At 48.8% G+C, this 21,150-nt stretch overlaps 5 protein-coding genes across 5 annotated transcripts; 2 read left to right on the forward strand and 3 right to left on the reverse strand.

Moving 5' to 3' along the window:
* Window positions 1-1,365: 1,365 nt before the first annotated feature.
* L3040_002417 (mitochondrial 54S ribosomal protein mL41) lies at window positions 1,366-1,736 on the reverse strand (the record flags this gene model as incomplete). Its single annotated transcript, XM_007289680.1, has 2 exons — window positions 1,366-1,488; window positions 1,548-1,736. 2 exons carry the CDS (start codon window positions 1,734-1,736, stop codon window positions 1,366-1,368), a joined length of 312 nt encoding a protein of 103 aa, XP_007289742.1.
* A 166-nt stretch (window positions 1,737-1,902) lies between these two features.
* Window positions 1,903-4,870, forward strand: L3040_002418 (uncharacterized protein; the record flags this gene model as incomplete). Its single annotated transcript, XM_007289679.1, has 2 exons — window positions 1,903-4,629; window positions 4,688-4,870. The coding sequence occupies 2 exons, from the start codon at window positions 1,903-1,905 to the stop codon at window positions 4,868-4,870; spliced, it is 2,910 nt and encodes a 969-aa protein (XP_007289741.1).
* A 2,013-nt stretch (window positions 4,871-6,883) lies between these two features.
* On the forward strand, window positions 6,884-9,570 carry L3040_002419 (uncharacterized protein; the record flags this gene model as incomplete). Its single annotated transcript, XM_066155545.1, has 4 exons — window positions 6,884-6,935; window positions 7,001-8,430; window positions 8,509-8,744; window positions 8,835-9,570. The coding sequence occupies 4 exons, from the start codon at window positions 6,884-6,886 to the stop codon at window positions 9,568-9,570; spliced, it is 2,454 nt and encodes an 817-aa protein (XP_066012540.1).
* A 913-nt stretch (window positions 9,571-10,483) lies between these two features.
* L3040_002420 (uncharacterized protein) lies at window positions 10,484-12,830 on the reverse strand (the record flags this gene model as incomplete). The annotated part of the gene is made up of 7 exons (XM_066155546.1): window positions 10,484-10,627; window positions 10,685-11,287; window positions 11,341-11,465; window positions 11,526-11,574; window positions 11,631-11,844; window positions 11,899-12,148; window positions 12,824-12,830. 7 exons carry the CDS (start codon window positions 12,828-12,830, stop codon window positions 10,484-10,486), a joined length of 1,392 nt encoding a protein of 463 aa, XP_066012541.1.
* Window positions 12,831-19,615: 6,785 nt separating this feature from the next.
* Window positions 19,616-20,323, reverse strand: L3040_002421 (uncharacterized protein; the record flags this gene model as incomplete). The annotated part of the gene is made up of 1 exon (XM_066155547.1): window positions 19,616-20,323. The coding sequence occupies one exon, from the start codon at window positions 20,321-20,323 to the stop codon at window positions 19,616-19,618; it is 708 nt and encodes a 235-aa protein (XP_066012542.1).
* Window positions 20,324-21,150: the final 827 nt, after the last annotated feature.

Here is a 21,150-nt window from a genome sequence, read left to right on the forward strand (position 1 = left end):
ATATTGATAGTAGTATTAAGTAATGATAAATTTGTAATATTTATTATACTTTTCTACGTACCGGTCAATCTAATAATAGTGGGACTTGACGTCGCAACTCTAGGGGGATGTCGTCTTCGGTCGAACACACCAAAACCAGCTTGAAAACTCGCCAAGGACCGCGAAATTTCAGTTTATTATTTGAATAACTTAATAAGGACTCTAGATGTAGAAATGAAAATTGAATAATTTGATCAGCGTCGTCCTTAGCTATCGGTGCATCTTATTTTGGAGTTGGTTCTTTATTATCGCGATCTTTTTTGCTCGAAATATATGTGTATTTGCACGGGGGGGTTTTTTTGAAACCAGTTCGAGCGCCTGGAATTCCGACACTTCAAATTTCGATATGATCTGTATCTCGAATAAAGCAATATATAAATAAGCTAGCGTTTTGAAAAATGATTTTATGAGTCGGCGCTATCATTCAATATCAGATTGTGAAATACACATAATCAGTTATCCTTTATAAGACGAGTGATATTATAAAAGTACGACGGAAGACATCCTTTTTCCCGAAGACATTTTGTTTTCGCCCACTTCAGGAAAGGGCCCCTAAAGTTGCGACGTCAAGTTCCAATGTTAAATGCTCCGCATTTCTTTTGTAAATCGCTTGTATCTTAATAATAATTATAGATTCTTTTTCCAAATAAATAGTTCTATTGATATAAATAAATTCCAGTCTACCAAGATACCTTCGGACATTGAATTGAGTGTGGCCTTGAACTTTCGAGACCCGGTCCAGGCCCTTCAAGAACTTTTCATTGCAGGTCGCAATCAAAGTCGAAGTTGATTTGTGAAAACGAGCACGTGGCACTCGACTTAAGCCTTGAATTTGGGCGTCGGAGAGTAGGCAATTTTGGGATGTTATCCATCAAAATATCCTTGGTAGCTCTGCGACAAATCTCATTATAACTACAGTTGGCTTTAGATGCTGCTTGCCGACCGCATGGTATTTCATATAGAAATTAATTCGAGTAGCACTTGCTGGGTTCTCAGAGGAGGTTCTTGTCCCAAATACAAGACGCAATACTCACGATTAAGTGATACCTAAACGAAGCATGTTGTAATGGTCTTGCTTCGATATTTCGGGGAGACATCACTCCTTATTCGCTTGGGCTGGCCACTCCGCCCCCCAGCCATAATGAAACTTACAGGCCCGTCTCCGGTAGGTATCTCTGGCAGTACTGTCCATGCAAATGTGGTGTACAATCTCTAACGCCAGCTCATATGCTACATCTTGGCTTAATCTGCAAAAGTTGTTAGCACTCATCCAGTTGTAAGACCAACACAGCATACCAATCATCAAAAATTCCGCAGTCCCTTCCATCATGACTCTCCACCCTCATCCTTCCACTTCTTCAAATACGCCTCTCCGCTGAACGCCCCTTTGGGGTCTCCCGGAAACTGCCCCCTGGACTTCTCAATCCTCCTCGTAACAAACGGCGTAAGCTACCAGACAGCTAATTAGCACCACGTTCACGCATTTTCTGATATGAAGATTCTCGTACCTTGAAATCCTTCAAGTTCTCCGGTACGACATATGTCCTGACTTTGTCCCAATCGATTATGTACCCTCCATGCTTCGTGTGCCGTCCAGTCGAGCCAGTTCCCGTTCCCTTGTAGTATCCCTTGTTGGTCTGTTTCGTAGTGAGCGCCAGGCGCGTGAGTTTCTTTCCGAGAGCTTGGGTGGGCTTCATGATCGCTGCTGGTCCTTCACGTCTGGTCCATCAATGTTGATGTTTCCTCTCTATCGTTTTAGCGGGCGCTAACGGCAATACGATTCTCCGACCCCACAAAAAAAGTTCGACAAGAATTCTCAAACTAAGCAAGCAATGCCCAAACAATTACCTCGACCTTGCAATCATGGCAGGACGACAATCCCATGGGCGCGCGCCTGATAAGAAGCCCAAGGCTAGAGCTTCGAAGAAAAATAGATCCCTAGATGCTTTTGCGATTGCGAGCCACGAAAACCCCGATCGAGTTAAAGTGCGGCAAAGTCGACTCGGTGCCCAGGAAGGCGGGGGCTCGAGGTCGAACAAACGACGAAGGGACGAACGAGATGAAGATGGGGGGGAAGAAGATGAAGAGCAAAATTTGAAAAAGCCCAAGGTCAAGAAGGGACGCTTCGACGAACTGGATGTGGACGAGGGGAGTGACAGTGAGGGAAATGAGTGGAAGCTGGGCCAAGTGGATAGCGAGGACGACAGTGAACTGGACAGTGACGATGCATTTGGGGATAGTGATGAGGACAGATTCGAAGGTTTTACCTTTGGCGGAAGCAAAGATAAGATCAAGAAACCCAAGAGAGAGAGAGACGTCAATTTGGACGAGGAGGAAGAAGAGGACTCGGATTCGGAGCTTGAGGAAGGAGATCTCGGCGAGGATGCCATCGATATGTCTACGTATTTGGACCAAGTCCTGGAGGAGGAGAAAGAAGATCGCGAGAACGCTGGGAAAGCCATGGCACAAGGGCGGGCAAAAGACTCTGATGGCGACGAGGAAATGGCTGGCTCCGAATCTGAAGACGACGATAGCGAGGGGAGTGACGAGGTATCCTCTGATTCCTCGAGCGATGACGATGACGACACTCTGGATCCGCAAAAGCTAGCTGCTCTTGATAAAATGATTGCAAACATCTCAGGAGAGCGAGAATACAAGGAGGCCGCTGCCAAGCGGCGAAACGAGTATGAATCCTCTTCGAATGCGATACCTACATCAGGATTTGCCCGGAGCAAGAAAAAGCCATCAGAGGATGTCGACGTGGCCATGAGCGAACCAAAGGCCGATGAGTCCAAGATAGCTTCCAAGAAGAAGCTTGTCACTTCTCAGGTCCCTCTCGAAAGGCGCCAACAGGACCGATTAGATCGCAGTGCTGCCTATGATAAGAGCAAGGAGACTTTGGACAGATGGACAGACACCGTCAAGCATAACCGGCGAGCCGATCACCTCATGTTCCCTCTACGTGATAATGGAATTGCATCAGCACACGCAAACAAATCTCTCGTGCCCACGAATCTTTTCAAGCCTTTCAATGAGCTTGAAGCTACTATCCAGAGTATTCTAGAAGAGAGTGGACTGGCTGCAGCAGATGGGAAGGATGACGAGGATAAGATTCGAGAATTCGAAGAGCTTGAGACACAGAAGCTTGATATTGGAGAGGTCAAGGCACGTAGAGACCAGCTCCGGATGGCGCGAGAATTGATGTTCCGTGAAGAGGCGAAGTCTAAGCGCATCAAAAAGATCAAGAGTAAATCATATCGCAAGGTCCACCGTAAACAGCGAGAGAAGCAGGATCGTCTCGAGAAGGAAGCTTTATTGGAAGGCGGATTTGAGCCTTCTGAGGACGAGATGGAGAAGCAGGATCGACGACGAGCCGAGGAACGAATGGGTGCCAAGCACAGAGACAGCAAGTGGGCAAAGGCTATGAAAGGGACTGGCCGAGCTGCTTGGGATGAGGATGCCAGGTCAGGGATCACCGAGATGGCTCGCAGGGATGAAGAACTCCGAAAGAGAGTTGAAGGACGAGCTGTGAGAAAGGAGTTTGAGAACGACTCTGATGAATCCCTTAGCGACTCTGACGATGATTCCAACGAGGATGATAATTCCGGAACTCGAAAGCGCCTTCTGCAGAAGCTGCGAGGTCTGGGAGACTCGGACCTTGTCGACGAATCTCTTCCTGGGGCAAGGCTGGCAAATATGGATTTTATGCGCAAGGCGGATGCAGCGCGGAAGAAGCAAAACGATGCTGCAGTCGAAGAGCTGAGACGAGAACTTGCGGGAGAGGAGTCTTCTGGTAGTGAAGAAATCGATGGAGATGTTGGTCGACGCACTTTCGGACCCGGGAGCCATTCCACTTCGCAAGAGAAGTCCGTGAAGTTGGACGAGTTCGAGGAGGCACATGGATCGGAGAATGAGGCTGAGCCCGAGTTACAAATCAACAGCAACGATAAATCGAAGAGTTCTAGGCCTTCGGCCCGGGAAGAGTCTAGACTCGCCGCCGTTAAGCCTCTATCAAATTCGCGACCAGACCCGAAAACCGAAGGTGGAGCCTGGTCCAAGGTCACCACGAAATCCGGAGTCGTTAGCGAAGCAGAAGCCAGGCGTCGTCGCCACAAGAAAAATGATGCTATTGAGGTGGAAGAGCTCGATCTCTCCCTAGCAGCGGTCATTACCAGCAAACCCAAACCCAAAGTCGCAAAAAAGCCCACCCAGAAATCCAAAGCTCCTGGCCAAAAATCCACTATTCTCGACGATGCTGTCTCGGATTCAGATTCCGCCGAGGCCGACCATACCCCTGGCCACCTTCCCTTTGCAATCCGCGATCACGAACTTATAAAGCGAGCTTTTGCAGGCGCAGATGTCGTAGGCGAGTTCGAAGCAGAGAAGAGACAGACTATTGTGGATGAAGACGAGAAGATCGTTGATGACACACTTCCCGGGTGGGGGAGCTGGGTTGGCGATGGCTTGAGTAAGAAGGAAAAGGCAAGGAACAAGGGGAAGGTTTTGAGGAAGGTGGATGGAATCAAGGCGGACAAGAGGAAGGATGCGAAGTTGGAGAAGGTGATCATCAATGAGAAGAGGATCAAGAAGGTTTGTCTGCTTCAAATCTGTAAATTCTCGCTCGGACAGGTGCTAATCGATGATTCAGAACATGAAATACCTGGCCACGACGTTGCCGCATGAGTTTGAGACGCAGCGGCAGTATGAGAGGAATCTAAGATTACCGATTGGGCCACAGTGGTCGACGAAGGAGACGTTCCAGGATGCGACCAAGCCGAGGGTCATGGTTAAGCAGGGCATTATAGCGCCAATGTCCAAACCTCTTTTGTAGACTCAATGGTGGCCGAAAGTCATGAGTTTGGGATATGGATATGGCATTACGGACCAATGTCATTATATCCAAGGTACAGTGATGAAAATAGGGGTTTATTGCTAGTTGGCTAGTTGGGTAGGTGTCCGGAGTTTGAGATGTCACTGAATTTCAGATCAGATCTCGCACATTCGCTCACGAAACTGAAGCCCTTGGTGATGAGCATACCAATATCGCACGATGTTGATTTCGAATAGAATATTGCAGTACACTTTTAGATGGTGCAACGTATCGGAGTCTGATGATTTGCCGTGTTAAACAAATGCCTCCAAAGAACAGTATTTTCTGGCACTATTGACTTCGCTCTAGAAAGGGGCTCGCTTCGGTAAACTTATCGACTACGATTTGATTCCCAAATCCCATTGATTTGAGCATTTTTCCAAGGTGCAACAATGTTACCTATTCGATAGTGCTCTGTGTCTTCCCTCCTGATGGTCGAAATAGGTAGGACACTCGCACCTGCCTCGATGCCAGGGACCACGCACTCCGTCGGTATAATCACGTCACTGCTGAGAGGTCTCGAGGCATGTACCAAAGAGAGAACCCGGTCATTGAGTTCGTTGTATGCGACTGTGGTTTTCCGGGCATAGAGACAGGAAGGTTGCTCTGTGGTACAAGACGACGAGATTTCCACTCCAGGCAGTTATCCATCTATCCATCTACCCATCTACCCATCTACACATCTACACATCTACACATCTATCCGGGCTATAATATCCACTCTTCACTTCCACTACGGTCGTGTGACCAGATTCCAGGCATGCGAGGGCCCTACTCTCTCACAATGCGATGCGGCTGGGATTTAATACCCGTGTGTTCTACAGCGTCTCGGATCTTGCCCAAATTCCGAGTGACATTGACATTGACACTGACAATGACACTGACACTGACAATGACATCGACACTGACACTGACACTGACACTCGAGGCTCTCTTCCAACGCCAATCACATCGGCTCAAGTGTGTCAACTTGCTAAACAATCAAGCATGTGCATCATACTCAGTATCCCAAGTACAGAAGGACCGAAGCTCACAATTCCTGAGGGCAGGTTCCCGCCTGTCAGAGAGATATCCTCGTCGTCATCAGCCGACTCTCGCTCTCGCTCTGCTTTCCATCAGCGACCCAAGCCTTCTTTACTCGGGCGCATCAGGTGTTCGGGCTTTGACTTCTCCTGATTGAACGTTCGCCTTGGTCATTATTCCTACAACACGTCAGTCAGCTAGCTATACTTACGTATCCACGAGGTCTGAACCACAGAACGAATCATTTGGTTGGAGTTCACGCCTGAAATGGTGTACAATGTCCCCCAGGGACTAGATTATCAGTTATCGAATCTAGACCTCGATGTCTCTATTGTTGCGGGTAGGACCCTGAGGTAGACCTGATGATCCGTCTATGCTTTCGGGCCGCTCCCATCGATCTAACTCCCGAGCGAATCGATAAGAAAACCGGTGCTGCTTTGTAGCCTCATAAGATTAGTTCATGATGCTCTCTCATGAAATTAGCTGGAGTTCTTGGGCCTCGATCGTAGATGGGCCTAGTTCGCAGCTTTCCGACACTACCAAAGGTAAGATCCGCAGTTGGCCCGACGCTACTTAGTATTTTAATCTGCCTGGGGACTTACCGGGTCGATCCGGATTTTTCGATACTCTCCAGATCGCACTACTTTTTTAACCTAAATCTTATTACTCTACCTACGCCTGGTCTCCCAGAGCCTTGGGGGATGGGCCGGGCCACACCTCGCCTTAGCTACTACCATTACGACATGAGCCGAGAACTAGCATTCTCCCCCACAACATAAACATCATAAGAGTCGAATCCCTCTCTCAAAAAAGACCCACAACAAGCCCGTACCATTTCAGATCTCCAACATCTTTGTCCCAGTAGTATATCGCCTACTGCACCATCGGTTGTCACGAGTTTCGTCTTCGTACCTTCCTACTATGGCGTCGGCTTTGTGGCTCCTTTTCCTTATGCTTGCGCTTGCAGCTTCTGCAGTGCCGCACAACAGACGGCAAGAACTGGGTTGGTCTCCTCTGCTATCGAGAGCAGGCGATAAAATGTTTCCATACCTAACACATCTGAAGCAGCAAGCGCCAGACTCATCACCACCAGCGGGGTTTCCTTCCCTCCCGTCGCTACCTCGATCAGTACCTCGAGGGTCGCCCCCAGCGTTCCCATCATCAGCACGGTGGAGAGTTCGGGCACTGTTCAGATCCTCCCTTCGCTGAGCACGACAAGTCCCAACACCAAGGGGACCATCGTCACGAGCTTGCAGACGTCCGGCAAGCCAACGCTCGCACCACTGTTGAGCGCGTACATTCCAGTACCAAGCAAGTACCTCGCGTCAGTTGTTCCAACTCTTCCTGAGCCCTCCGTGGCAGTGGGTCAGACGGCCCAGAACATCTTCCAGCCAATCGAGGCTGGTGCGCCTCCGTCGGTCATCCCAAGAAGAGGAGATCACCCTGCCCCCAAGGTCGGAATCAATCAGCAGTCTCCCATCCAAACGAACAAGTTCTATGGGAACTTCTTCCTGGGCGGTCAGTCCCAGCCGACATGGACGCACCCCTACATCCTGAACTGGGCCAAGGGGGGTGGACCTTCGCAGAGCTGGGGCTTGGCCATCAATCACTTGGACGACAGCATGAAGACTTTCGGCGGCGGGAACCCCGCGGAGTATTTCGTCAATGCGGGTGGTCTCCAATCCGTGGTGCTTTCAGCCCTCGAACTTGGAGCCTCGACTGCCCTGACCGGAGATGGCCTCACTGCATTCTCTGCCAACATCCATCTGTCCCCGCGTGTCGGCGCCGCTCCCGTGATCTCTTTCGCCGTTGTCCAAGGTATGGGCTTCGTAACGGGTGTGTACAACGGCGGTACTCCCATTCTTCACAGTGGCGTCTTTTTCCGCTCCCTCACCCGGGCCGCCATCAATCCCAAGCCAGACGTCGCCAAATACACGATTGTATTGGAAGACGGCAAGACCTGGCTGGTCTACGCGTACTCCCCATCCGGACAAGGGCTCGAGCTGAAAGCTGTTGGCAATGGTCTCATCAAGGCCACGTCCAACTTCAACGGTGTCATCCAGATAGCGAAGAATCCTGGGGGAGACGCCGAAGCCATATACGACGAGAGCTGCGGGAACTACGCGACGAGTGCATCTGTCTCCGGTAGCGCCCACGGTTCCCAGGGCTCTTACACGCTATCGTTCACAAAAGCTGGCCGGGGCGATAGTACCCTGGCGATGTTCTCCCTGCCGCATCACGTCCAGTCTTTCTCTTCCCAGACGGCGGCTGGGTTAACAGACGTTCGACTCGCAACCACGACCAAGGGAATGGCCAGACTGGTCCGGGCTGACTCCTGGACGTTGCTTGAATCTCTCCCTACCACAATGGGATTCGCTCCCGGAAGCGCCGCCCTTTCGGCCTCGGCTAAGGAAGCTATTCATGCCGCTGCTACGATCGAGGTCGCCCAGGACATGAGCGAAGTGTCAGATGGTGTTTCCATGTATTTCAGTGGCAAGGTATAACCCAACCCGCCTTTCTCCACCGGCCATGAAGTTTGCAGGAACAATTTGTCCAAGACTGACCAACGAAAACAGATTCTTGCCAAGTATGCCCAAATCGTCTACGTGCTTTACGACCTGCTTGACGACAAGGCGCTCGGCCAGGCCGGTCTTGATCAACTCAAGCGGGCATACGCCAGATTCACCTCGAACAAGCAGCAGAAACCACTCTTCTACGACTCGAGCTATGGCGGCTTGGTCTCTTCTGCGGGGTACAATGGTGACACCATGGCCGATTTTGGAAACACCATGTACAACGACCACCACTTCCAGTATATACATAACCCTCCCCCCTCGCTTCAGAGGAAAGAGAGAGAGAGAGAGAGAGAGAGAGAGAATGACTTACTGACGTGCCAATGCAGCTACGGGTATTTCGTATACGCCGCTGCCATCATCGGGTACCTCGACCCTACCTGGCTCCCTGCCAACAAGCCTTGGGTACAGGCCCTCGTCAGGGACTATGCCAACCCCTCGGCCGACGACGCCTACTTCCCCGAGTCCCGCAGCTTCGACTGGTACCACGGGCACTCCTGGGCCCACGGCGTCATGGAGAGCGGCGACGGCAAGGACGAAGAGTCCTCCTCGGAAGACAGCATGGCCGCCTACGCGCTCAAGATGTGGGGCCGCACGACCGGCGACGCCAACATGGAGGCCCGCGGCAACCTGCAGCTGGCCCTCACGGCCCGCTCGCTGCAGAGCTACTTCCTGTACGCGAGCGACAATAGCATCGAGCCGGCGCGCTTCATCGGCAACAAGGTCTGCGGCATCCTGTTCGAGAGCCGGATGCACCACACGACGTACTTTGGCCGGAACATCGAGTACGTCCAGGGCATCCACATGCTGCCGCTCCTGCCGGCCTCGACGCTGACGCGGACGCGGCAGTTCGTCCGGGAGGAGTGGGACACCTTCTTCTCGCACGGCCGAGCCGATGCCGTAGCCGGGGGGTGGAGAGGCGTGTTGTTTGCCAACCTGGCGCTGGTCGATCCGCGAGCGGCCTGGAACTTCTTTGCGCAGCCTGCCTTTGACGACAGCTACTTGGACGGTGGCGCGTCCCGGACCTGGTACCTGACCTTCGCTGCTGGGTTGGGCGGCGCTTAGCGAGATGGATGTCCTCCTCCCCCCCCCCTTTTCTGGTTTGATCTTGATGTATGTACCTACCTATCTTGAGGATCGGAGATCTTTGTGAGTAGGTACCTGTCGGCGGTGTGCGGCCTTCAGATACACCTCTCCCCCTCCCGCCCCCCTTTTTTTTAACGATGGCGTGGTGCCGGATCGCGCACCAGAGGCGGAGGAGAAATCTTTTCGTCGGTGTGATCGATGTATGGTTGGTTGGTTGGTTGGTTGGTTATACTTGTATTTTGGATATAGATAGATGGATACCCCAGGACTTGATCAGTTTGAAGTTTGAGAGCCGGCTGACTTGGGCGGATTTTTTTTTGTTTTTTGTTTTTTGTTTTCGCCCTTTGATATATATATATAAATCTGATGTCCGTTCTTCGTACAATCTTTCGGCGCCTGTGATGTAGTTAGTACATGTGAGCTACGGACCAACGGCGGAGCACTAGCTCTATCCGCTCTCGTAGCTCACTCCCATCACTCCCTTCCAACCCCTCCCCCCCCCAAAAAGGACCGTCAGACATACTTTCAATATTTTCTAATCGCATTAACACCACCCCTAAACCCTATCGTTTCATCAACTAAGCCCGTTGATCCTCTCGTTTCCTTCCATCCTGACCTGGAAAATGTACAAATGAGAACCGGTCTGATAGACTCTGCTGCTGCTTCCCTGACCACCATATCTACTCGTACAATAACGCAGCCTTATTCATGTCGGATTGTTTTCTCTCGGGGTAAAGTACCCTCGTCCCCTTGCTCCCCCCCACCCGAACAAAGGAAATTCTGGCCTGTCTGCGCGGAGAAGCGTTTTGCTTTCCCAATGGGTTTCCTCTGGAAACACTAAAAGAGGTAGCTCAATTCAAAACCCGGCCCTCAAACGGGCCTGACGACACACTCAATACCCAACCAGGGCCCCGAGAGATCTCGCGACCAAAGCCGCCGAATCGCCAATCGCGTCGCCGTGGTTAGGGTCGTCTGAAGTGGCACGGTCGGGGTAAACAAGGAAGGCCAGGGAGATTATGATGTAAAGTCCAAGTAGCTACGAGTAGTCAGTACTAGGCTTCATCTTCGCAGAAGCAACCTGCCGGGAACTTACCATCGCGCCCTCGAGGTAATTACTCTTCCCGTCCTGGATCACGTATGTGACCACCAACACACTCAAGAAGAAGACGACAGTTTCGAATGTCTCAAAGTGGAGCGTCATATTCACCCCGATCACCCATCCGAGCAGGACCAAGGCGGGGGTCACAAGTAGGGCGATCTGCATCGAACTACCAATCGCAACACCCATGGCGAGGTCCATCTTGTCTTTCACCGCGACCACGATGGCCGTGACGTGCTCGGCCGCGTTACCCACGATGGGCAGGAGAATCAGTCCGATGAAGGTTTTCGAGATGCCGGATGACTCCACCAGAGCATCAATGGACCCGACGAGGTACTCTGCGCAGATAGCTACCGCGATAGTGACGACCAAGAGGACACAACCCGCAGCCCAGGGAGTCAATTGTGGCTCCTCCTCCTCCTCCTCCTCTTCGTCTTCTGGCGTTTCCGCGTCGAAGAGGCTGGCGTGCGTGCGGAGTTGGAAAAAGAGGTAGAGGACGTAGAGGATGAGGAGAATGATGGCGGTTCCGTGCGAGAGGATCAAGATGTTCCTCTCCTTGATCTCGGGTTTGATATTTCGTGACATGGCCGCATACAACTAGAAGGGGAATCCATCAGCACGTAGAAGCCATCCGGGGGCGGCGAGCATACCGTAGCTGGGATGATCAGAGATGCTGCTGCAACAGTCATCAACGAAGACATGGTCGAGGCCACGGTCGAATTGAAGTCTTGCTGGATCCCATGTGCTGTGCCTGTCCTAGAATTGTGAATGCCACCTGCTAAGAAGCAGCACCCAAGCACAAGAAGCATATTGGAGAGGATACTCCCTAACATACTCGATTGCACGATTCGGATCTGCCCATCCTTCAACGCCACAATACTGACCTGCGATGCGGGTTAGCAGAGCGGCAGCAGGCGCGGGATCGATGCACACCACGTACGATCAACTCGACCGCATTTCCAAACGTCGCGTTCAGGAGACCACCCATCGTCTGACCCAGCTTCATGGATATCTCCTCGGTCGCAAACGACAGGACGGCGGCGAGGGGCACAATGGCAAAGAAATTGAGAAAGAAAACAACCGTGGAATTCCAGCCCATTGCACCAGCAACCATACCCAGCGGCACGAAGACCAAGAGGATATTGACATAGTTGCTGTACAAGGTCACTTTAGTAGCTTGCACGGCTAGTGCAGGAATCCTCACGAACTTGTTCTCACTCTCCATTCCAGCCGTGTGGTTCTTCTGGGCGAAGAATTCGAAGAAGGCCGTCAGGGAGCTCTTGCGGTGGCCGTCGATGCCCATGCCCGCGCCCCCATTCTGTCGCCCACTCACCAGTCCGGTCCTCTCCGTCGGCGTGCCATTCGGGATGTTCGTCATGTCTCTGTCTCTGCTGTTTCTCTTGGTCGCAGATGCTCCCGTCTTTACGCGCTGCAGTTCTTTGCGATACTGCGGTGTGGCTAAATGTCATCGAACGTTGCAGGATGGAATCAGCCTAAGAGTCCACCCTAATGAGAGAAGGTTTGGGGGTTGCCGGGGCGGCGGCTTGGCCAGCGGGCGGTGCTGGTATGGCCCGTCGTCACCCGTTCGACGAGTGCGGGAGAGGTGGAAAGGTGGAAAGGTGGAAAGGTGGATAGATGAATGGATGAATGGATTGATAGAGGGACGGATGGAGATGGGGAAGAGAAGTAAAGGGGAAGAGGGAGGAAAGGAGGCCCGTCAAGCTCTGGCGACGGTCTGGGCTGCACTGCAGCGTGTGCATAAGAGAGAGAGAGAGAGAGAGTGTGTGTGTGTATGTGTGTGTGTGTGTATATGTATAAACAAATATATATATATATATATATATATATTTGTATATATATTATGGTTGATATGAAACTGACAGTGATGTGGGTAGGAGAAGTTGAAGTGATGTAGGTATGTGGGAGGGGAGGGGGAGGGGGAGGAGGGAGGAGGGGGGCAATGGCGGAAGAAAGACAGATCAAGAACTGTCCTCGATGGGCCATGTCGATGCCCATGCCCTTCCTTATATGCCCCGGATGCTGTGGCAAGCTAGGCGCAACCTCATCCGCCAAGGGTATGAGGATGAGGGATATGGGGGGGGAGAGGGGGGAGGGGGGAAGGGATGAACTCACAAACCATCTTGGCGGTCCTGGTCGGGGTCGGGGTTGGGGTTGGGGTTGTAATACCGGTAGAAAAGAGAAGAGAAGAGAAGAGGAAGGGAGATGAGAGAAGAGAAGAGAAGAGATGAGATGAGATGAGATGTGTCGAGTCGAGGTCAAGTAGGTATGAAAGTTAAGCCAGGAATACGAGGGAGGTGTGTGCAGGTAGGTGGTTGGTTTGTTGCGAGGGAGAGAGAGATGGAGAATTCTCCTTTGGTTGGCTGTGAAGAGAGATAACTGACGCCAAGCGCGGTCGGGGGGTCAGTAGCCGCCGTGAGACGACGAGAGAGACGAGGCCAAGTAGGTAGGAGGTAGTAGGTAGTAAGTACCGGTACTACTACAACAATCTTCAATACGGTACAGTAGAAATCAGACAGGGCGATTCAATCCAGCTACGATTTAATACATCTTTGCTTCTTCCTTCCTCCCTTGCCTTGTTCAGATCCAGATCCAGCAGCAGTGGCTGATGGCTGCTGGTGCCCCGCTGACGTACTACATATGTACGTATGGACCTCGCTCGGCGGCCGCGAAGGGCAGGGCAGTGCCAGACATGAGACGTGGCTGTGTTGTTGCACTCAATCACTCCGATCCATCGTGAGGAGGCGCAGTGTGTTTGAAGAGAGTGTGAGAGTGTGAGAGTGTGAGAGTGTGAGAGTGTGAGAGTGTGAGATTGTGTGAGAGAGAGACAGAGAGACAGACAGACAGAGAGACAGAGAGAGAGAGAGAGAGCGCGCGAAAGGAAAGATGAAGCGCAGGAAAGAAAGAGAGTGTATGAGTACCTACCTACTACGTATCTTCCCGGCGAAGACCGCGCGCGAGATTACAGTTATCCTCCACTACTTTCAAACACGAGGAGGCTCCCCGACTTACTACGTACGTAGTACTTCAGTGGTTCGCGGAGCCGGGATCATGGTACTAATAGTGGGCCTTGACGTCGCAACTTTTGGGGCCCTTCCCTAAAGTGGGCGAAAAAATTATGTCCCGCGAAAAAATTATGTCCCGCTTCAACGCCAAAAATCGCGGGGAACGTAAACACTTATATTGCTTATAACATTGCTCACAACGCTGCAATAATATATATATATATATATTTAATAATGTTATTCATTCTCAATTAAGCTACGAAAAAATTATTTTACCGCGTGTCCCTTGAATTGAATTAAAAGATGCTACAGATCGAATCGATATCGAATCTTCTTTCTCTTCAAGCTCTTTTTCAGGCTTTTCCTACCTAATAAGCATCATTTTTGCTAAAGGAGACGAAAGTAAAGTATTTAATCTTTCATCTTCGTCGTCATCGTTAATTTGAATGCAAGATAATAGGTTTTGTTTGATTCGAAAGCGTTTTTCCTTTGTAAAGATTTAAGGATCGATTAAATACGAAGGGTCCGCGAATATAACAAGATCTCTTTCTTGAACTTCTTTTAACGCAGCTTCTTCGTTTGCAACTGCGTCTCGAAAAGAAATCAGATCAATATTATCAGCTTCTAGTTCTTTTGCTGTAAGTTGCTTTTCGCGGTCTCGAATAAAGACTTCTCGTTCGGGTAGAATGTGTATAAGAATCTTTCGACCTTATTGCTTATACGCTTCGTTCAACCATTTCTTTCGCTCTTTTTCGGCTTTCCGATCAAAAACTCTTTGATTATAACGATCGTTTCGAATTTTAATCGTTGCTAACTTAAGTTTAGCGTTCGCTATCTTAAGACTAGCTTCTTGCTTTTTTATCTCTATAACCTTGACTTTTTCGAGTGCTTTAAAAGCTAGTATATTCCTTCCCGTTTGCAAACTCGACTATTGGATTGCTTCCAAGCGATTGGGAATATATATTCGTAAGGTCGTAACGGTCGTCAAAGTACTTGCAATTGCAAAACACTCGGTTGATAAGGTATCTGAATTCTGTCTGCTCCCCAAGATTCAAGGGAGCTGATTCCTTCTATAGGACTAAAAAGAATCACGTGCACTAGCTAACTAATAGGCTTACTTGTCAAGTTAAGGGTCCCTTGACTGCTGACATGCTAAGCGAGGCATGCCAAGTGGCCCGTGAACCATGGTTCATAGGTGAGCTTCCCTAACTACTACTACTAGCTAGCTAAGGTCGATATGGATATACCGACACCGGCAACTCTCTCTTTGGCAAGCAATGCCTTGCCAACTACTATATCGACCGAAAAAAGAAGGAAGGTAATCAAACAAAGGAAAAACAATCTTATCCTTCTCTTTCTTACAGCGGCCTTTCTACCCACCCGTCCACTTGCACCTTCAAGGTATTGGTCAAAACTAGCTCTTGCAAAGAGGAATTAGCCCCGATTTTAGTCATGGCGTTAGCAGGGTTGGATTTGCTTTCGATCTAGCGTACCTCAGAGAGCTCCCGCCTCTCGTATGACTCCCGAATAGCTATAATATCGATCATGAAGCGCTTCTCTTTAATAGTTCCCAGCTTTATTATACACTCGTAAAGCGAGTAAGAGTCAATGCACACCATTACGGGGAAATTAGAGATTCTTAGCTAGGCTGTGATTTGAGCAAAGGTGGTCGATATAGCAATAGCTATGTCGATACTTAAGGACATAGCGTATAGCTTAAAGGCTAATATTGCCTTTGTCACTCTCTTGCACTTCTGTGACACCTAATAGAAGATGTTACCCGTCAGAATGAACTCGTTCTTACTTACGTAAGCCTTATTGCTAAAGATAGCCACGAAACCGATCTAAGAGCTAAGATCAACGTTGTTAGCAAACGCTCTATCTACGAACACAAAGAGCTTCGCCGTCCTTAAGTCCAAAGGCACGTAGTAGATCCTTCGAGTTGGGTGATCGATCAGCTATTGAATCACCTTATTAAGGGCCTTGTAGTCCTCGTCCTTTGGTTCCTGATGCTAAGCAGCCATCGATAGAGCGCAAGATGCCTTTAAGTAGCAAATAGTAGCTAAATACGCCTTTCGGGTACGTTGCTTTAAGTACTCTTTAGCCCGTGTAGCTAAATCAAGCTTGATCACGGCAAGCCTCTTACCTTGCCCTTTCTGCCCAACTAATAGCCCGAACCCGTCTTTATCTAAGGATAGCTTGCATCTATTAAAAATCATCGGTTCGGCGTGTATAAAGGTCTCTATTTCCTTGCTCTTTAGCTTGGATTTGACCAGCTCCTTCTCCTCCTTTGCCTTTATAGCTAGATTGATAACCATGAGAACATCGTCCGTCTGTAAAGCAGCTATTCTTAACTGATCTTTATTAGTTGATATAAAGAAGCAAGAATCAAAGCTCGATTGCTTTATCTCGAGGTTGTCCGTGAAATGCCTTGAAAAACGCTTATACTAGTGCGTTCTTGCTTCGAGGATACCGTATAAAAGGCCAGTCATAAGGAACAAAGTGCCGAAGGGGAATCGATAAGTGATCTCTTTAAGTGGTCGCACGACGATTATTCGTATAAGCTTCGTGCTTGACTGAGTGTAAGCTTGTGTGATATCTTTATTATAGACTTGGCACCCGTAGTCCTTTATTAAAGAAGGAGCCAGAGCGCAACAGAGTCTTTAGCCCGCTCGCTATACCGTAAGAGACTCGATGAGTACCTTCGTCTTGCTTTTATCTTAGAAAGCTTGGACTACTATACGAGACTTCTCGTATAGCGTAGGTGTTCCTTTGCTTTTGATCTCGTTAATAAACTTAGATCTAAAGATCTTAGCGCTTTTAGCACGTGGATCGGTGCTCGAGATCACTTAGAAGATGCTTTGAGCTATCAATCTAACCAATTCCTTTGCTCTGGACTTTTGAAATGGTGCCCTAAGGCTCTTGATGATTCCTTCGGCTCGTAGCTTAGCTAAGAGCTCATGGTCCCGGCGTTTCTTGTCGGTAACTAGCACCTCGGAGTTCTTAGTGAATAGAACGTAAGAATCGCCTTCTTCTTCGTCGGGCACGGTCGGGATACTAGGATCGTACTTTTGGTAAGGTATCTAGACCATTGGTATTGTTGATCTCTAAGAATTGACAAGTTGAGGGGGGTCGTTTGCTGATCTTGGCGAGCTTTTTAGATTAAGCGACTTCGGTGGATTAAGCGAATGTTAAGGTTTAAGCGAATTTCGTAGTTCCAGCTCTTTTTCGCTTTCGTCGCCTTCACTCTGATCTTCTTCCACCTCTACCTTAGGTACTTGCAACTCCTTTGGCAGCTTTTCAACTTCAGAGTAGTAAGGTTTTACTGAGGTTGACCTGAATTCCGTAAGCCTCGGATATGCCACTGTGCACGTGTGCCCTTGCTTGCCAAGCAGCTGAAAAGGGCCCTTCCACCTTTGGTTTTCCCGCTACACGAGTACCCGTAAACTAATAAGGAGGTCTAGGGTATGCTCCGTAATTGGCCTATTCCTCTTCTTGAGCGCGTCCCTAACCTGCCTTGCAGCGTAGCATTTTCGTACTTCCTTTATAGCCTTATTAATAGCAGCAGCACGCTCTTGGGTAAACGCGGCAAGTCGATCTTGTTCCGTCAGCCTTAGTAGGGTCCTAAAAACGAGGAGTGTAGGAACCAGGCTATTAAGTCCAGCTATATCGTTAATAGCTTTGATAGCTATTTAAAGCCGGTCCTTTCTTAGGGCTTTTAGAAGCTCCTTTGTGACGATCTCAAAGGCGCGTCGCACAAGGACGTAGTAGCGTTCCACTAGCCCGACGCTATAATAGGCCTCTATAAGCATTTGCTTTAGAGTGCTGCCAATACCTTTAAAGTAGCCTCGGAACGTTGCTAAATTGAAGTTGATTCCGGGATCGTGCACTACGTTTGTAAAGGGTCCGACGTAAGTATTGACTTAACATCGATTGAATCCTTTAAGTAAGTGCTGTGCAGACATACTTTTAAGGAAGGTAGCGGCTTGAAAATTAATAGAGTCGCAGACGACGTGTAATACGTTTTTGCCGTCAAAGTGCATCACATCGACGTATACCGTATTATTAAAGTCAATATCATCTTTGAGTTTGATATTAAACCTTCTCGAGGAGCGTCCGAATACTTAGCAATAGTAGCAAAACTTTTAGATGTTGTAAAGCAAATCCCGTTTGAATTCGTGCCCGGCCCTCTTAAGAATAGCAGCAAATCGACCTGCTAAAAGGTAGCTAAAACGCTTATAGATAGTCCTCAATTGTTCTTCCGTAAAGTGATAATAAACGGTCTCGCTTTCGGTGCTATAATAAGTAGCAGCGTGCTCTTTACTTAATAGCATCTACACGTGCTTAAATATCCTTACTACTAGTATCTCCTTCTTCTTTTAGATTAGCACGTTTCGCAAGTTATCTAAGATCACCTTATGCTTGTCTATATTAGCTAACGAGAATAGAAAGGGTACGTCGCTTTTTATAACGTAGAACTCTACTTGACTTAAAAGCGTTTCTAAAGTAACTGTTTTAATAGAGGTAGCAGAGCCAATCTCGTATTTGACGGACTTTTCCTTTGCCCGGGATGTATTCAATTAGACTTCGAGGTACCTCTTTTAAAGTGCTCGTAGCTAAAGCAAGCTAGCGGTAAAGAAATTGGCTGCTCCGCTGTCAATTATAAGGCTTATAAACACGTTTTCAAAGTACTTAGAGGCCATATAAGTCTCTGCTTTGCCCGTAAGCACGTTTTAAGTCTCGATTTAGCTAGTAAGGGCGTAGAATGCCGTTTGAATCTCCAGTTGCTTGTATACCTCGTCAGCGTTAAAGGTGCCGTAAGTAATCACAAAACCTTCTGATATGTTGGCGTAGCTGCTCGATTCGAGCGGCTCGTCTAATAAGCCTGCGATAAACTGATCGAATTCTTCCGTAGATACAAGTGGCAAGCCTTTAATCGATGCTACGTATTAAGAGAATTTGCTTCTCGTCACTCTTTTTGCGTCCTTAGAGGCCTAGAACTTGGCAATAGATGCTTTTCTTTCGTCGAGGGTGTGGTTAGTGCTCTAGCAACCTGGCTTTTTGCAAACAAAACACCTTTTCTCACCTTTAGTAGCCTTGGCAGCTTTCTTACTTTCGAAGTATTAGCGGTCTTGAATAAAGCATTCGTATTCTTCGTCCAAATCGGAGTCAGCTTCTAAGGTGTTGTGCTGAAAGCAAGTGTGGTCGTGTGGCTCGCTAGAGCTTGCGTAAGCTTTAGCTTTAGCGGGTCGAGAGGACTCAATTGCAAATGCAATTGCTCGGCGGATGTCGGCAACTGCGGCGGTGAAGGTAAACGCAAGGTTCATTCGTGCAATCGTAGTCTCTAGCACGTTTTTATAAGCTGAATACAGCTTGTCAGCAAGACTTCGATCGTCTCTTAAACTTGGTCGTAAAGAGCTTTGAATGCCCTTGAGCTCTTTAACGAGCTTCTTAAAGCACTCGCTAAGCGAAGTCCTTGGATTCTCTTTCTTGACCAAATCTAGCGAAATTTCCTTTTAGCGGTCGTATTTTGCTTGCCGCCGGTAGTTAGTTTCGAAGTGGTCCTTCATAGCAATAGCGTTTGCTTTAAACGTCGGAAGCCTGGCCTTTATCACATGATTGTAATAAAAAGTTATAGCCTTTCTCGTAAGCATAATTGAAAACGCTGCCAAATAGTCGTCGGATGTTAAGCCGTACCGACTTGCTTAGTCAGCGAAAATACTTAATTAGGTTTTGAAGTCATCGTCGGGTCCCGAATACTTCAATTCTTTAGGAAAGCTTCTTGCAAACAAGGCCAACTCTTTTGCTCTTGAGTAAAGGTCAGTTGCTCTTAGCTTAAGGAAATCGTTACTATTATCGTCAAGGGCGCTTAGAGTGCCGTACGCAAGCGTGTTGTGCTTGGCTAATAGTCTGATCGGTAAGAGGTTACCGATATAATTGCCGGTGGTCCGTCCTCTTCTAAGGTCCTTAAGAAGCTCATTTCCGAATCCGGGGTCCCTTGAGGGTCCGTTTCCGAATCCCTTTGGTGGTCCAGAGGGCCCGTTCTTACCTCCTCCGTATCCGTAGCTTCGATCTCTTTGCCAATCTCTCCCGTTTCCTCTTCGTCGGTCATCGTCAAGATCGCCAAGGCCATTTGGGTCACTAGCCGGAGCTTTAGCTTGGTGATATCCGTACCCTTAAGCGCGCTCTTAGCGATTCTTATACCCTTGGTTTCTTTCTTGCTAATACGTGGCCTCTTGAAAGATGTGGGTAGCTTGTCGGTACGTCCGAAGGTGCTGGATCCCTTCCTCGGGTTGCTGAGGTTGGGCACGGAAATCTGCACGCTGTCCTTGGCGAGAGCTGATTTTGTCCGGAATGCTCTCAGGTTTTGGCGGGTCCTCTTTTGGCGTGTAGCTCCCGTGGCCTCGAGTGTTATCTGGTCCGATGATGATCTCAAGACTATTTTTGTTGCTACTCGGTCTAGGCTTTTCAGAAAACTAGGTGTAGCCTTTAAGAAAGGGGTTTGAAGGCCGCTAAAGTGATTTTGGCTCTTGTATGATTGGCGTATTGCGTAGCGATTGATGAATTGAAAGCGTCGAGTACGCTGAAGTGCTTCGTCGTAGCTCTTCATTAGATTGTATAGCGTAGGTCCGTAATTCCGCCATTTGCCTTGCTATCACCTTTATATTTTGCTCCATATCCTTCCTCTCTTTCGCAAACTCCTCGCGTAACCTCCGAATCTCTTCCCCCTCTTCCTTCTCCTTCCCTTTTGGACTTCGTAAGGGTGGTAGAAGTGGTTGAAGCGTATTATCCTCGTCGTCCGTAAGGTTTTCGGTCCACCTTGAATCGAGGCCTAAAGGTGTTGCTTGTTGCTCTTTTATTTCCTAGAAGGTCCATTAGTGTTGCTGCTCGTCGTTCAAGAGCTTGACCATCCTATTGGCGTAACCCTTTTGCTTTAAAGGGCACCACACGCCTTTGAACAGCAAGTGTTCTTTAAGGCTAATAAGAGTAGCAAACTTAAGGCCTCGTCCCGTATTGTCCTTCGTCATTGTAAAACTAGTCTAATCTCAGCGTAAGAAAGCGTGCCGGAATAAGCTCTACAGGTCGTAATCTTTCAGCCTTTTACACTTCGTATCTAAGAAGTCGTTCACTATCGCTCGAGCCGTGATCTCATTATCTAGCCTTGCGTATAATAGCTCGTTTAAGTCAAATGAGATGCCCGACATCTCGTCGTCTAGTCTTTCCGAAAGGCTTAAGAGTCCTGGGTATAGTAGTCTTTTTGGCTGAATAGCTAAGGGTTCCGTGGATAATAATGAAACTCGAGGGGTATAATACCTTACTGCTCTTTGTCGGCTGGACTCCTTACCTAGAGGTCCAGTTGCTCGATCGGCCATAGTTGTTGTCTGCTCGTACGTAGATCGATCGTGTTAGTTGGGTTTGCTGTGTGTAGCAAGCGCA

The sequence above is a fragment of the Drepanopeziza brunnea genome, assembly GCF_022702325.1.
Source record: "Drepanopeziza brunnea f. sp. 'multigermtubi' strain 214-2 chromosome Unknown ctg3, whole genome shotgun sequence".
In the NCBI taxonomy this organism is placed as follows: Eukaryota; Fungi; Ascomycota; class Leotiomycetes; order Helotiales; family Drepanopezizaceae; genus Drepanopeziza; species Drepanopeziza brunnea.